The sequence below is a fragment of the Sycon ciliatum genome, chromosome 1 (assembly GCF_964019385.1).
Source record: "Sycon ciliatum chromosome 1, ocSycCili1.1, whole genome shotgun sequence".
NCBI classification, from domain to species: domain Eukaryota; kingdom Metazoa; phylum Porifera; class Calcarea; order Leucosolenida; family Sycettidae; genus Sycon; species Sycon ciliatum.
Window position 1 is genome coordinate 50,730,380 of NC_088643.1, and position 13,820 is coordinate 50,744,199.

Sequence of the window (13,820 nt, forward strand, 5' to 3'; positions counted from 1 at the left end):
ACTTGCTGTGACTTGCTGGCATTGTGCCATATTGCCAGCAGTGATAGTAATTACTAATTACCTGCATGAGCGCCTTTACAATAGTGCCAGTTCAGTATGGCATTATGCATGACATTGTACAAGTACTACGCTGTCATGTAGGTCATGTAGGTCATGTAGGTCTACTAAATCAAGGAACAACTCCTACCAGGGTCTTGCGTAGATTATAACTCAGGCACTGAGCCATTAACTATGTAACTGTTGGTTTACGCATCCCAAATGTGTTGGATCTATGTGTCAGGTCGTTGGATGTCTCAGTACTCTGTCAGTTTGGAGCGTATTTGTCGCCCTTTCTCACCGTAAAATATCTAGTTACAGCGGTGCACAGTTACTCATTACTCGTATCCATGTGTCCCTTCTCTTTTACGTTTACATCTACATTTTTTAAACCAGTGTCTGTGTAGTACTACTTGTAGTTACATCGGGGTTAGTAGAATCTTTCCACATTAGAAGAATCTTTCCACATTAGAAGAATCTTTCCACATTAGAAGAATCTTTCCACATTTGAAGAATCTTTCCACATTTGAAGAATCTTTCCACATTTGAAGAATCTTTCCACATTAGAAGAATCTTTCCACATTTGAAGAATCTTTCCACATTAGAAGAATCTTTCCACATTTGAAGAATCTTTCCACATTAGAAGAATCTTTCCACATTAGAAGAATCTTTCCACATTTGAAGAATCTTTCCACATTAGAAGAATCTTTCCACATTTGAAGAATCTTTCCACATTTGAAGAATCTTTCCACATTAGAAGAATCTTTCCACATTAGAAGAATCTTTCCACATTAGAAGAATCTTTCCACATTTGAAGAATCTTTCCACATTAGAAGAATCTTTCCACATTAGAAGAATCTTTCCACATTTGAAGAATCTTTCCACATTAGAAGAATCTTTCCACATTTGAAGAATCTTTCCACATTAGAAGAATCTTTCCACATTTGAAGAATCTTTCCACATTAGAAGAATCTTTCCACATTTGAAGAATCTTTCCACATTAGAAGAATCTTTCCACATTAGAAGAATCTTTCCACATTTGAAGAATCTTTCCACATTAGAAGAATCTTTCCACATTTGAAGAATCTTTCCACATTAGAAGAATCTTTCCACATTAGAAGAATCTTTCCACATTAGAAGAATCTTTCCACATTAGAAGAATCTTTCCACATTTGAAGAATCTTTCCACATTTGAAGAATCTTTCCACATTAGAAGAATCTTTCCACATTTGAAGAATCTTTCCACATTTGAAGAATCTTTCCACATTAGAAGAATCTTTCCACATTAGAAGAATCTTTCCACATTAGAAGAATCTTTCCACATTTGAAGAATCTTTCCACATTTGAAGAATCTTTCCACATTTGAAGAATCTTTCCACATTAGAAGAATCTTTCCACATTTGAAGAATCTTTCCACATTAGAAGAATCTTTCCACATTTGAAGAATCTTTCCACATTAGAAGAATCTTTCCACATTAGAAGAATCTTTCCACATTTGAAGAATCTTTCCACATTAGAAGAATCTTTCCACATTTGAAGAATCTTTCCACATTTGAAGAATCTTTCCACATTAGAAGAATCTTTCCACATTAGAAGAATCTTTCCACATTAGAAGAATCTTTCCACATTTGAAGAATCTTTCCACATTAGAAGAATCTTTCCACATTAGAAGAATCTTTCCACATTTGAAGAATCTTTCCACATTAGAAGAATCTTTCCACATTTGAAGAATCTTTCCACATTAGAAGAATCTTTCCACATTTGAAGAATCTTTCCACATTAGAAGAATCTTTCCACATTTGAAGAATCTTTCCACATTAGAAGAATCTTTCCACATTAGAAGAATCTTTCCACATTTGAAGAATCTTTCCACATTAGAAGAATCTTTCCACATTTGAAGAATCTTTCCACATTAGAAGAATCTTTCCACATTAGAAGAATCTTTCCACATTAGAAGAATCTTTCCACATTTGAAGAATCTTTCCACATTTGAAGAATCTTTCCACATTAGAAGAATCTTTCCACATTTGAAGAATCTTTCCACATTTGAAGAATCTTTCCACATTAGAAGAATCTTTCCACATTTGAAGAATCTTTCCACATTTGAAGAATCTTTCCACATTTGAAGAATCTTTCCACATTAGAAGAATCTTTCCACATTAGAAGAATCTTTCCACATTTGAAGAATCTTTCCACATTAGAAGAATCTTTCCACATTAGAAGAATCTTTCCACATTTGAAGAATCTTTCCACATTAGAAGAATCTTTCCACATTTAGAAGAATCTTTCCACATTTGAAGAATCTTTCCACATTAGAAGAATCTTTCCACATTTGAAGAATCTTTCCACATTAGAAGAATCTTTCCACATTTGAAGAATCTTTCCACATTTGAAGAGTCTTTCCACATTTCTATGTACAGTAGTGTAGTCTCATGCATTATTACATGAGTAGGTCATGTGGCCATGTTAGTCTTTTTGAATACAAGGTTATGAGATTTCATCATCAGTTGATATGCTGTGGCAAAGTCGCGGCACGCCGATGAACTATGTAGGTCAAGCGAAACCGCCAACTAGCGCCCCATAAGCGGTTCCGTTAGTTCACCACCAAGACATGATTCGCATAACCTCCATACATGTATGTTACATTATAATCGGAGCCGGGAGTGGCCTGCTATTGTTGTTGTACTTTTATAGTGTTGTGACTTTATGACAATATAGACCTCTTTCCGCTCAGATTATACATGTAGTGAACACTAAATATTATGTAAGAACATGTTCCGCTCTAAGTACCGAGGACAACATTAATGCTGCATGCGCTGACATACCGGCCGGTTCACGCTCACCATAACTGTGAGCATGTGCCCGTAACTGTTATTTTATACAATCATGTACTGACAGTTTGCACAATGTCCGCCCGGTGTTTGCATAATTATTATGAACATGGGTTATACTGTACTTATTCCGGGTCACAGTTGGCATGGTCAGTGGCCGTCGTGTGGTCCCTTTGTACGCTGGAGACGTGGAGACGAGAACTAGCTCAAAGACCATGTACACGTGTAATGCAAGCAAGAGAAAAAGGAAAAGCATCTCCTACCTAGGCTACAGGTCCAGCTGTCCTGTGGCAGAAACCGTGTGTGAAAGTGAAGCGGCTTTGCAGAATGCCAGAAGTGGTCAGCTACGCAACATGTGTTTAGCAACACTGCTTGTACCCAGTCCAGAATATCTACTGCATACTACGTGCGATGAGTCCATCACATTCGTACTCTCAGTTTACATGGTTTAGATCAGGGAGTCGTAAAATACCATTACACGGTATTTTACGACTCCCTGGTTTAGATCTACACCTCTTTAATACATGTTTTTTTGTAGGTACCAGACTGAGTACAACTTGTACTCAGTCTGGTACCTACAACAAAACACAATCATGTAAGACTAAGACTAGACTAAAATAAGAGGTACAGATCTAAACTGAGAGTACGAATGTGATGGACTCATCGCACGTAGTATGCAGTAGCCTAGTAGGTATTCTGGCCTGGGTCTCTTGAGTCTTGTACTTGTAGCTCTGCCTTCTGGCTATACTACGGTCAACAGTGCCAACTATTTCCCGTTTACACCGTTCTTGTAGCTCCGGTCGCGCTAGCCGACTGTCGTTATGTGCGCTATCTACTGAGTATACTGCGTCCTTTTTGCCGAGTTCGTTGCTGGTAGCATGTTACCCATGTACCTACATGATTATACACCAAAGCCCTCAGCAAACCTACGAGTACCAATCGCTACAAGAAATTCTTCAAGCAGCGCTTTGCCTTTGGCTTTGGTCTGACACTCCCGTAGTCGAGTCAGATCAGCGTGCTACAGTACTTCCAAATAATTCATTGTTCATTGTTAGAATATTCGTTACTAACTTTTAAATAATACTTCTAACCTTTTGTTTTAGGATAGGTCAGCAGCTGCTTGCGGAAAGAAGTACATGTAAAACTAAAAGCGACAACGCAATCATAATTATTGCAACCTGCACTCAGCACAGTCATGAGATACAGATCAGATTCGTGTTGAATACCATTGCAACTGCCTTAGGCCTTGTACTGTTGTAGTTGTACACATTTTTTCTCGACAGCAGAGTACATCATTGACATTGTCAGTTCAAAAGCCATCGCACCTTGTAGTTGTAGAAGAAACACCCTTGTGAAGTTGTGAGTAGTATAGCTAGTAGGAGCAGTCTCCTCGCCAGTAAGTGCCAGGCAGTAGAGCTCCCACCTGCCACAGCCCACACTGCCACAGGGTAGGACAGGCTGTAGCTGTGTGTGCCACACGAAGATGGGTACGGGTACGCGAAGATTTCGGCGATCAACCCCAGTAGAGTCTATACCAAACTAGAAAATGACGGCATGTTATCATGGTATGCATGGCGTCGAGCCGTCGACAGACCACACGAGATCGGGTCCGTCCGCACACATTCCGGGCAGATCTACGCCTACACGGTACGGCTACACTACTCCGTCACTAGTCGTACAACCAGCTCGTTACGTTAGCAGCTGCGTTTCTTGCTACATACTGCACCGTGTCACTTGCCGTACGGCATTTTTTTAGTTCGCACAGTCGCTCATTTGCTTCGCCTGTCGACGAACAACGACCGTCAGACCATGATTGTACCAAGGCCAGTGTTCCTGTCCATTATGGTGTAAATGATGTACTACTGGTTACCGTTTGTTGACTAATCATTCTCATTTTCTTCATTCACCTGCACAATATCTATGTGCCAGGGCTAGGGCTGGTAGTACAGGGGCGCGACCTAAAAACACTGCTCGTTCAAATACGACGAAGCTGAGGTTCAGCTGCATGCGCAGCACAAGATCCGTGCGTTACGTGTTTGTCGTGACTCGTGTAGGGTCTTGAGAAGCAACACGACCCGGAGGAGTAGCATTTCTTGCCAGCTGCTCTCTGGTGGAGCTAACGACGTACATTGTGTTGGCCGAAGCCAGCGAGAAAGAACTCTCCAGATCAATACTAGTAGTCGCCTGGGTCGCTTGTGCTGTGTTCGTGGGTCAACACATTTCACGGCGTTGCAAGCGCAATGGACAACGATCGCGCAGCTAGCAACAGCAGCAGTGGAGGCTACAAATGCGATGATCAGCGAGTAGATGATTTATTGAAGAGCGGCGAGTTGCCGGACATCGTCAGTGCTTTCGAGCTGCTCTGGGCCGCCAGGGAGAAGAGTAGCGTGGTGCTGGGCGATCGGATCGGACGGCTCCTTCTGGCAGAATGTGCCCAGCATGTTGACGAACAAGGAGGTGACGAGGAGTCGAAAGAGCTGCTACAGCTTCTGAATAGTCCGCACGTGAAGGCTATCGTGGAGAGCTACGACGGAGTAGTCCTGGAGCGCGAGGAAGCCAAACGGTCCGCAACTGAGATTACAACGCCGACGTTATCTCCCGAGGCTAATCAGAAATCCCTGGTGAATGGTACTGGGGAAACTAGCAACGGCGAATCTGGACCACTGAAGCTGATTGGATTGAATCGGGTGGGAAATGAGGCTCTTGGCCTGGTGTTGAAGGATGCGGACGGTCTGGTCAAGATTTCACGCATAGTTGTTGGAATGGCAGCGGATAGACAAGGCTTGCTGAAGGTCGGGGACGTGATTCGGAGCATAAACGGCAAGGAGGTCAACGGCGATGTTGAAATGGTGAAGAAGGAGATCACGTCATGCCGGGGCACAATCAGTATGAAGGTGGAAGCCAGCTTCACTGACCCCCTGCCCACGTCGCAGGTCTACATGCGTGTTCTGTTCGACTACGACCCGCAGCAAGACCCAGATCATCCGTTCCCCAAAGGTGGACTGGCGTTTCGGCGTGGTGACGTACTGCAGATCGTCAACCAAGAGGACCCGATGTGGTGGCAGGCGCGCATCGAGAAGGGGGAGAATGCCGATAGGAGTGGTATCATTCCCGGGTTATTGCTGGAAGAGCGTCGACAGGCCATTGCGCGAGATCCAGGCGGCGATGCTGATGAACAAACACCGGGCTGCCTCGGCATGCGCCGCAGACGGAGATCGCGACCAGTCATGTACACGTCGGCCAGGAACTCAGAGTTTGATCGGCACGAGCTCAACATCTTTGAGGAGGTGGCGCGCATTGCGCCTGGTCAGCGCAAGACGGTGGTTCTGATCGGTGCGCAGGGTGTTGGAAGACGTGGCTTGAAACACCGCATCATCGTGGGCAGTCCCGACATGTATGCAACCACGCTACCGCACACCACGCGCCGCCCAAAGCCCGACGAAGAGAATGGCAAGCAGTACTGGTTTGTTTCTGAAGAGGTGATGCGAGAAGACATTGCCTCGCACAAGTACATCGAGCACGGTGTGTTCAACGACTGCCTCTACGGCACTAAGATTGACAGCATCCGGGCTGTCATTCGCTCTGGCAAGATCTGCCTACTGGATGTCAACCCGCAGTCACTGAAGCGACTCAAGACCAGTGAATTCAAGCCGTATGTTATCTTCATCCGGGCGCCAACGTTTGCTGTACTGAAGCGAATGCACCATGAAGCAACTCGCAACAACAGCGAAACGCTCATGCCATACTCCGATGATGACATTCGCCGCACGATACACGAATCAGAGAATATTGAGAAGGCGTACAGCCACTATTTCGACTTGACCATTGTCAACGAAGGCATTGACGAGACTTACATCAAGCTTGATGAGGTGCTGAGGGATTTGCAGGCTTCGACGCAGTGGGTCCCCATCAACTGGGTCTTCTAGAGCTCGAAACATAGTTGCGGCAGTATAGCTATGCTTCCAATTGCCTGTATATGTTCCATTCTCTTGTTCAGTCAGTTTTGTAAAGTATGATACCGCTTGGAACTGATACTGCCGCCTGTAGACCGACCATCCTCACTCACAGTGTTGTGTCTCATCATCATCAGCAGCAGCAGCAACAGCTCATGCCGTGTACACTGCTGGCGTTGCAAGTTGTCCTGACGTAGCAGGGTGACAATCTTGACACGTGGAGCGCACAAGCAGCACATTGCACTGCTGTGCAAGGCGATTGTTTCTTGTGCCGTCTTCTTTTTGTCTATAGTATAGAGAGATATTTTGTCACTGGCAGCCATTCACACTAGTAATGAATACAATGTCTTGCTATCTGGGCTGCTCTGCTCTATGCCTCTGCCCACGCTACTCACAGCATCATAAGTGCATTGGTCAATGAGAATGCATGGCTTTATACGAGTAGGTTGTCATCGTATTCCAGCATTTCAGAATCACGCCCATTGTACAGGCTTTACTCCAGTACTCTATCACTAGATCCGATGGTTGTGTCCATGCCGTTTCATTGCGGTTGTTGTCTCATTCTGTGTGTACACTAGACTGAATAGTGTTTCTGAAGATTGATTTCTATTTTTTGAAGTTTCATGCACGTAGTCCGATGTGCAGTTCTGCTTTGAAAACCCGGTATCGCATGTGTGGCAGTGTGTGGCCGGCTGGCTCTGCATACAGAGGTGAACGTTTGGTGCAGAGTTACTCTGTGTGTGCATATGGCTACATGCAACTGAAGATGCATGCACGTACATACACTGCAAGGATTTCTGGACGCGCATGAGAGTAAGAGAGGCCATCCGTAAATACCGATATTTATTTTGAAACGAAAAATAGTCATTTCTCTTCAACCCCCCTCCCTGAGAAACGAACACATACACGGGTTGGTACATGTCGATTTTTTTCGAGAAATGACCAGGCGCTCAACCCCCCCCCCCCCCCCAGGCCTAAACGACTAGTTTTCGTTTCTAAATAAATATCTATATTTACGGAAGGCCCCTAACTAACTCGGCAGGGTTCATGGATACAAACCTATCATTGTGGAGGCACTTAGTGGCTAAGCAATGCCATACATAGAAAAATTATTAAATATAAATATTATTTGGAGGGCTGGACGCATGTAATCTCTAGTCCGCAACAATAGTTACTGAAGGATTCAGAGATAAGGCCCGTGCAAGGGATGTGCAGGTGTTCAAATAATTCCAAAGGCTGCTAAGATTTTAAGTTGGTGACAATCAAAAGCGTCTGATCACTGAGACTCCTGTATTGGAGTGGAGTCAAGAATCAAAAGCAACCAAAATGGTAGTAAGCCTAAAAAAATAAAGCGGTATAAGTAAATATAGACATAACAGGAAGTGAAAGCAGATGATAAAGCCAGACGGGATTCTTCAAAAATCATCAACACCATACAAACAATTGCACATCGTACACTTTACACCTAGAGCCAGTGGAAATATCAGGCAAGCTGTTCTGTCTCTACTCCCAAGTCGCACACACTAGTATGCTTTCTTTTTACAGGATACCTTTGAAGACAAGTCAGAGTGCTCAATGTGGGTGCTGATAAGTAGACACTCCAGAGCTGCCCCCCCCCCCCCCCCCACACACACTCAAGGACTGTATAATCTGTTGAGCATCAGTCTCCTGATACTTGCATCAAAAAACAGACTTTGAGTAGAGGCGGATTAGCTTCCACCGGACCTTGCGTACGCAGTAACATAAAATTAGTGTCCCGTAGCCGCTTGAAAGCGAGCTACAGCGAGAGTCGGATAGATTTGCTGAATACCGATCGTACTGAAGAAACGTTTCAAATCGTGATATCGCGTACAGCAGGATGTTCTGGAGGCGCTGTCTGGATATAGCGATGCTTGTCCAACTGATGTCCACGAATGGGTACAACCCCTTATCATTCATTGTTGATAGGAAAGAGCATCCGTCAAACATGATACTGCACAATCCTGCGATTCATTGTCTACGTAACTTATTGATGTGAGTTGTACGAAACTAGTCGGAAGTATTGTTCTTCACTAGAATCTCTTTGCTTGTCCATCACTAAGTTTGCACTGCATTCGTGCCGAATTATAAAGCCGTCCCCGAAACGTCGATTCGTCCTGCACACAGCCATTGCCAGTGATATGGCATGGTCACCATGGTCACAGAGTGCCATATGTTTATACTATAGAACTGAAGGCGTTTCAGTGTGCAGTACCAGATCAACCATGACACTGATGGGGAAGCAGGCAGCGGTCCTCAAACCCAGTTCACTAGTTGTCTTTCCAAACCTCCCTTACTAGCTCAATTACGGACCTTGATTGGGCAGGTGGAACACGAAAGCGGAATACAAGCGACGTGACTGCCTATGCATTACGCTGTACTTCAAACTGTTCAAGCCGTGTGTTTTCTGCAGTTGTTCAGCTCTCGGCACCAGGGCAAATCGATCGGGATTGGTAGCGGACTGACGGTGCTGAATGTGAGTGAAGCGACCCACATCGAGTGCACTCCGCTGCCAGGTGAGTCCTGCCCAGGTGAGCCGGCGGCGGTGATCATCATCTTCCGAACCCCATCCCCAGAACACTGTGCTCAAGCCGTTGTACAGGCGAAAGTGCCAGCTCATGCTCACGGTGCAGCCGCCAAACACCTGCGGGTATGCCAGCTGGTAGTCCCACTTGCTCAGGCCAGCCATTAGATTGCGCACGTGAGTATGGGGGCATGAATACGAGTTGTAGTCGTTCTCCGGGATAAGGTCAACATCATGGATGCACACACAGGTCCAGTTCCGTTCCTTCATGGCCTCTGTGAACAACGCATCGACAATCGCTCCTTTGTTAAATCGCTCGCCAGCACTCGTGCGGCTTTGGTTCCCCGTGTAGATACAGAAGTCCTGCTGCTGTCGCTGCAACAACGGGACCAGGTACAGCAGCAGTGTCAACAACTGGCCCCGGCGACCATGGCTAGGGATGATGACAGCCACGCTGCCATTGCGGGCTCTGCAGCCGAGTGGCCTCCAGCACCCACCCGGCAATAAACCCTCCAGTTTGACCTCGAGCTGATCTTCATCTAAATCAGTTAGGACCCTGGAGCCGGAGACTGGCTTAACCTCTCCCTTTAGCACAGGAGAAGGATACCTGCACACAGGCAGGTCCAATTTTGCAGCTTGCATTGCTGTCGTGGAGATGACGGCTGGGTCATGGCCCCACACGGATGGGTCAGCATGGCCTCCATGTTCCCCTACAACTACAAGTGTAGTTTGTTTTGTTTCGAAAAGGAGGGATCTGTTCTTATCCTTGTCCGTAACCGTGATACTCCCTGCACTATGATATTCACTATCTGGGAGTGCCAGCGATGGACCTGGCTTCCCAGTTCTTAGGACCAGACGAGCGAACAGCAAGGCAATAAGAGCAGCTGTCAGCGCTACAGTTAGTTTACGTAGGTATTTACCCGAAGTCACAATCATCCCTCAGGCCCCCTTGGTTGCTCAGGTGGCAAACTAGAGCCAGTGTGGCGAAGAATCCGGAAAATCCAGTGTCTCTCTGCTAAAATACAATCTCGAAACTGCGCTGAACTCCAATGTCATTGCCGCCTGACAAACTGACTTCGGTCCGATATGCCTTCAGACTGCGGCAAAATCGAAATAATCCTAATAATCCGAATCTCCAACTTGCCGCCAAGGTGTTGGCGATCCCCAACTACTGGCCAAGCCAAGGTGAAGGAATTTGACGTCGTTCGTGGAGATTACCACTTGACGCTCGAAATGAAGTTTGAATTTTCATTCTCCCCACATGTACATATATGTGTAGTGTTTTCTGTTTTCGTCAAGCAACCAAAATTTGCCGCGGTCTGATCAGGCCGCCCTGGCCTGACTCACTTGAAATAATAATTGAAGTAATTAGTTTCGTTTTCATGATAATTTTTGAAATACACCGTCATCACGTGCCGTATTTTCACCTTTTTTTCAGCTGTCGCCAAAAATATTACCAATTATTTTCACCGCTTTTGCCCACGGACCAACTAACTACAGTCCATTTCAAAACTATAGACGCGTAGGGTTTTTGAAATATTTCAAATTTGGCTGGAACGTTTTGAGAATAGTTTTCGGAGTATTGCTCAGGACCGCTCCACAATTACTCTCATATAGTTTCTAAACGATTGGATAAGAGACGCCCAATTTGGAAAAAATTATGCACAAAGTGATCACAGATTTTATGTGGTATAGATGCTGGCATAACGGTTTTTGCCTAGGTACGCGTCTATAGTTTTGAAACGGACTGTACGTACCAGTGATGAGCTGTACACATGCTGGGCTAAAGTCGTGTGACGTAAAAAGTGACACAGTACGAGTACATGAGTCATGAGGGTCCGAAGCCCTTTACCAGGGAGTTTGTACGACTCCCCGCTCTTTACATGCATAATGGCTGGGATCAGCAGAAAAAGACGTAGCACCTGGTTGCCCCCCCCCCCCCCCCCCCCCTGGATCTTGTAGGCCTTTGCAAATCCTGGATCATTCATTCAAAGCCTCGATAAGCTTCTGGGCTGCGGCCTTTGGACAATCCTTCAATAAAAATCAATCAATCGATCAAAGCTCCATTTCCAACCGATGTATGGTAGTGGTAAACTGGTCACGCAATAATTAGAGAAAAGCAGTGCAGTTGCAGCTGGATTATGAAGTCAAGGCTTGGAACTGGTCGAACACAATGTAGAAATTATAATAGAAAGCTTTACAGCAAATCACTAAACAAGGCAGTGCAGTCATTGCCCTCAGTCTGCTGTGGAAATACGATATTTTACCCAATGAGTGGCACGAGGATGTTGGCGTAATATTGAAAAAATTCTCTTAATTAAAGCGCAAGTGAGTATTTCAAGTTACATGGCAGAACTCATCTTGTGAGGAACACAGGCAGAGCCCATCCATCTGAGCAAAGCATGACGTGGCCCTGAGCTAGCAACCCGTGCAGCCGTAACCAATCACCATGACACCGAGATTGTCAAGTAGGTGAACCGGTGGTACACAGTCGGCCGTGCCAGGCAGGAGCTGATCTCACTGCTGCAAGGGTTATACGCTACTATTGGTTGTAGTTCACATTCACAAGCTGACGGCGACAGCGTAGCTGTATCACTGCATGCTGTATATACTTCACGAGCTACTCCAATCGACTCATCAGAGCGGCAACAAAATCAGATGTACTGCTGCTTCCTCCAAGATCTGGCGTATGAAATTCTGACTCCTTTAGTAAGCCATATACTCCATTCTCAATCTGGTCGGCAGCCTCATGCAGGCGCAGGTGTCGCAGCATGCTTGCAGATGTCAACAACATGCCAGCGGGATTGGCCGTGTTCTTGCCAGCTAGCTCATGTCCGCGATGGCGTGCACCAGGCTCAAACAGGACAATATCCTCGCCCATGTTGACTCCAGGAATAACACCTGCACCGCCAACAAGACCAGCACCCAGGTTACTGATGATATTGCCGTAAAGATTTCCCATCACCAGCACGTCGAACTGCTGTGGACGACTCGCCAACTGCATGCAGCAATTGTCCACAATCATGTCCTCAAACTCTATCAGTGGGTAATCCTTGGCAACATCCCGGCAACTCTGCAGGAAGAAACCGTCGGCAAGTTTCATGATATTGGCCTTGTGAACAGCCGTCACTTTGCGCCGGTTTAGGCGAGATGCCGTCTCAAAGGCAAACTTGGCAATGCGATGGGCTCCTTCGGCAGTTACCACCTTCAAGCTCTCCACAACACCCGGTACACTCTCATGCTCCAGACCGCTGTATTCGCCTTCAGTATTTTCACGAATGATCACCATATCAACATCCTGGTGGCGAGCTTCAACACCCTCCACAGAACGACACCTGACAACGTTAGCAAACAGGTCAAGATCCTTTCTCAGTTGCACATTGAGAGATCTGGGCTCTGCGAGAGAGGGCGATGTGCTGATGATTCCTTTCAGACCTACACCATGGCTTCGAAGGGACTTCTGGGCGACTTCGTACGATTTGTCAAGGCCTGTGATGTTGAGTTCGTCAAATCTGACAGGTACTCGCATATGGTGAAACACATCTTTCACAGCTTTGGCCAACTCTGGACCAACGCCATCACCAGGAATAAGAGAAACAGTGTGGACTCCTCCATAAACTGTGCGAGATGAGCACGAGGCAGCAGTCCTAAGCAATTGTCTTGTCGCAGCCATTTCAAAAGAGAATCGATGTCCACAAACAGGGAAGGCAGGTAACTTCGTATCGCGAATTCATCAAATAATTCTTTCCCGTATTATATCCATTCATTTTTTGTTTTTGAAAATTTATTCCAGCTTTCTTGCTTGCTAAAAAAGAGAGTAAAAACTGATAAAAAAAGATCATGCATGCATGGCCGGCCTAGCCCAAATTTGCCGGCAATTCTTCCAGCAAAATATCGAAATTTCCCACGAAAAGAAATTGCTGGCAAATTCCGAGCAAAATATCGAATTTACAGAGGATCCGGGTGTGTTTTGGCAATTTTATTCAAATTTCTTTGGTTTCATTGGGCCAACGTAGTGCTGAAGTAGCTCGTGCAGGTTGTCAAGGGTACATAAATTTGAAATCATGCTACAAAATCCGGAATACTGACACCATTATAAGTTTTGCTTTCCTCATTAGAGTCACCATCCACTTTTACCAAAGTAGACGGTTCATTCGAAGCCATTTTTGCCACAAAGCAGGAGCAAAATGGAGCAAAATATCGGAAACGAAAGGCAATGCCAAGCAAAATATGGAAAGTGCTAGGGCAAAACTTGCCGGCAAAATATCGAAGCGCCCCGAGCAAATTTGGGCTATAGGCCTAGCATCAAGAGTAGATAAACAAGAGTGTGCAACTCCGGATCTCTCCTGCACAATCTGCAGATACCCCCGCCCACGGCGGAATTTTTTGTTGACGTCACCTTTTTTCAGAGAAACGCGCAGTTTGCCACAGAGCAGTGTGAGAGCACGTGCTGGACAC

General features: G+C 45.5%; 3 protein-coding genes across 3 annotated transcripts; 1 reads left to right on the top strand and 2 right to left on the bottom strand.

Moving 5' to 3' along the window:
* The first annotated feature begins 4,574 nt into the window (after positions 1–4,574).
* On the top strand, positions 4,575–7,484 carry LOC135830920 (protein PALS2-like). Its single transcript, XM_065343143.1, has one exon. It carries the CDS (start codon positions 5,108–5,110, stop codon positions 6,791–6,793), a length of 1,686 nt encoding a protein of 561 aa, XP_065199215.1. The 5' UTR covers positions 4,575–5,107; the 3' UTR covers positions 6,794–7,484.
* Positions 7,485–9,143: 1,659 nt separating this feature from the next.
* Positions 9,144–10,004, bottom strand: LOC135805139 (beta-1,4-galactosyltransferase 3-like). Its single transcript, XM_065319141.1, has one exon. The coding sequence runs from the start codon at positions 10,002–10,004 to the stop codon at positions 9,144–9,146; it is 861 nt and encodes a 286-aa protein (XP_065175213.1).
* A 1,405-nt stretch (positions 10,005–11,409) lies between these two features.
* Positions 11,410–13,099, bottom strand: LOC135830921 (uncharacterized). The gene has a single exon (XM_065343144.1). The coding sequence runs from the start codon at positions 13,033–13,035 to the stop codon at positions 11,983–11,985; it is 1,053 nt and encodes a 350-aa protein (XP_065199216.1). The 5' UTR covers positions 13,036–13,099; the 3' UTR covers positions 11,410–11,982.
* Between the last annotated feature and the right edge of the window lie 721 nt (positions 13,100–13,820).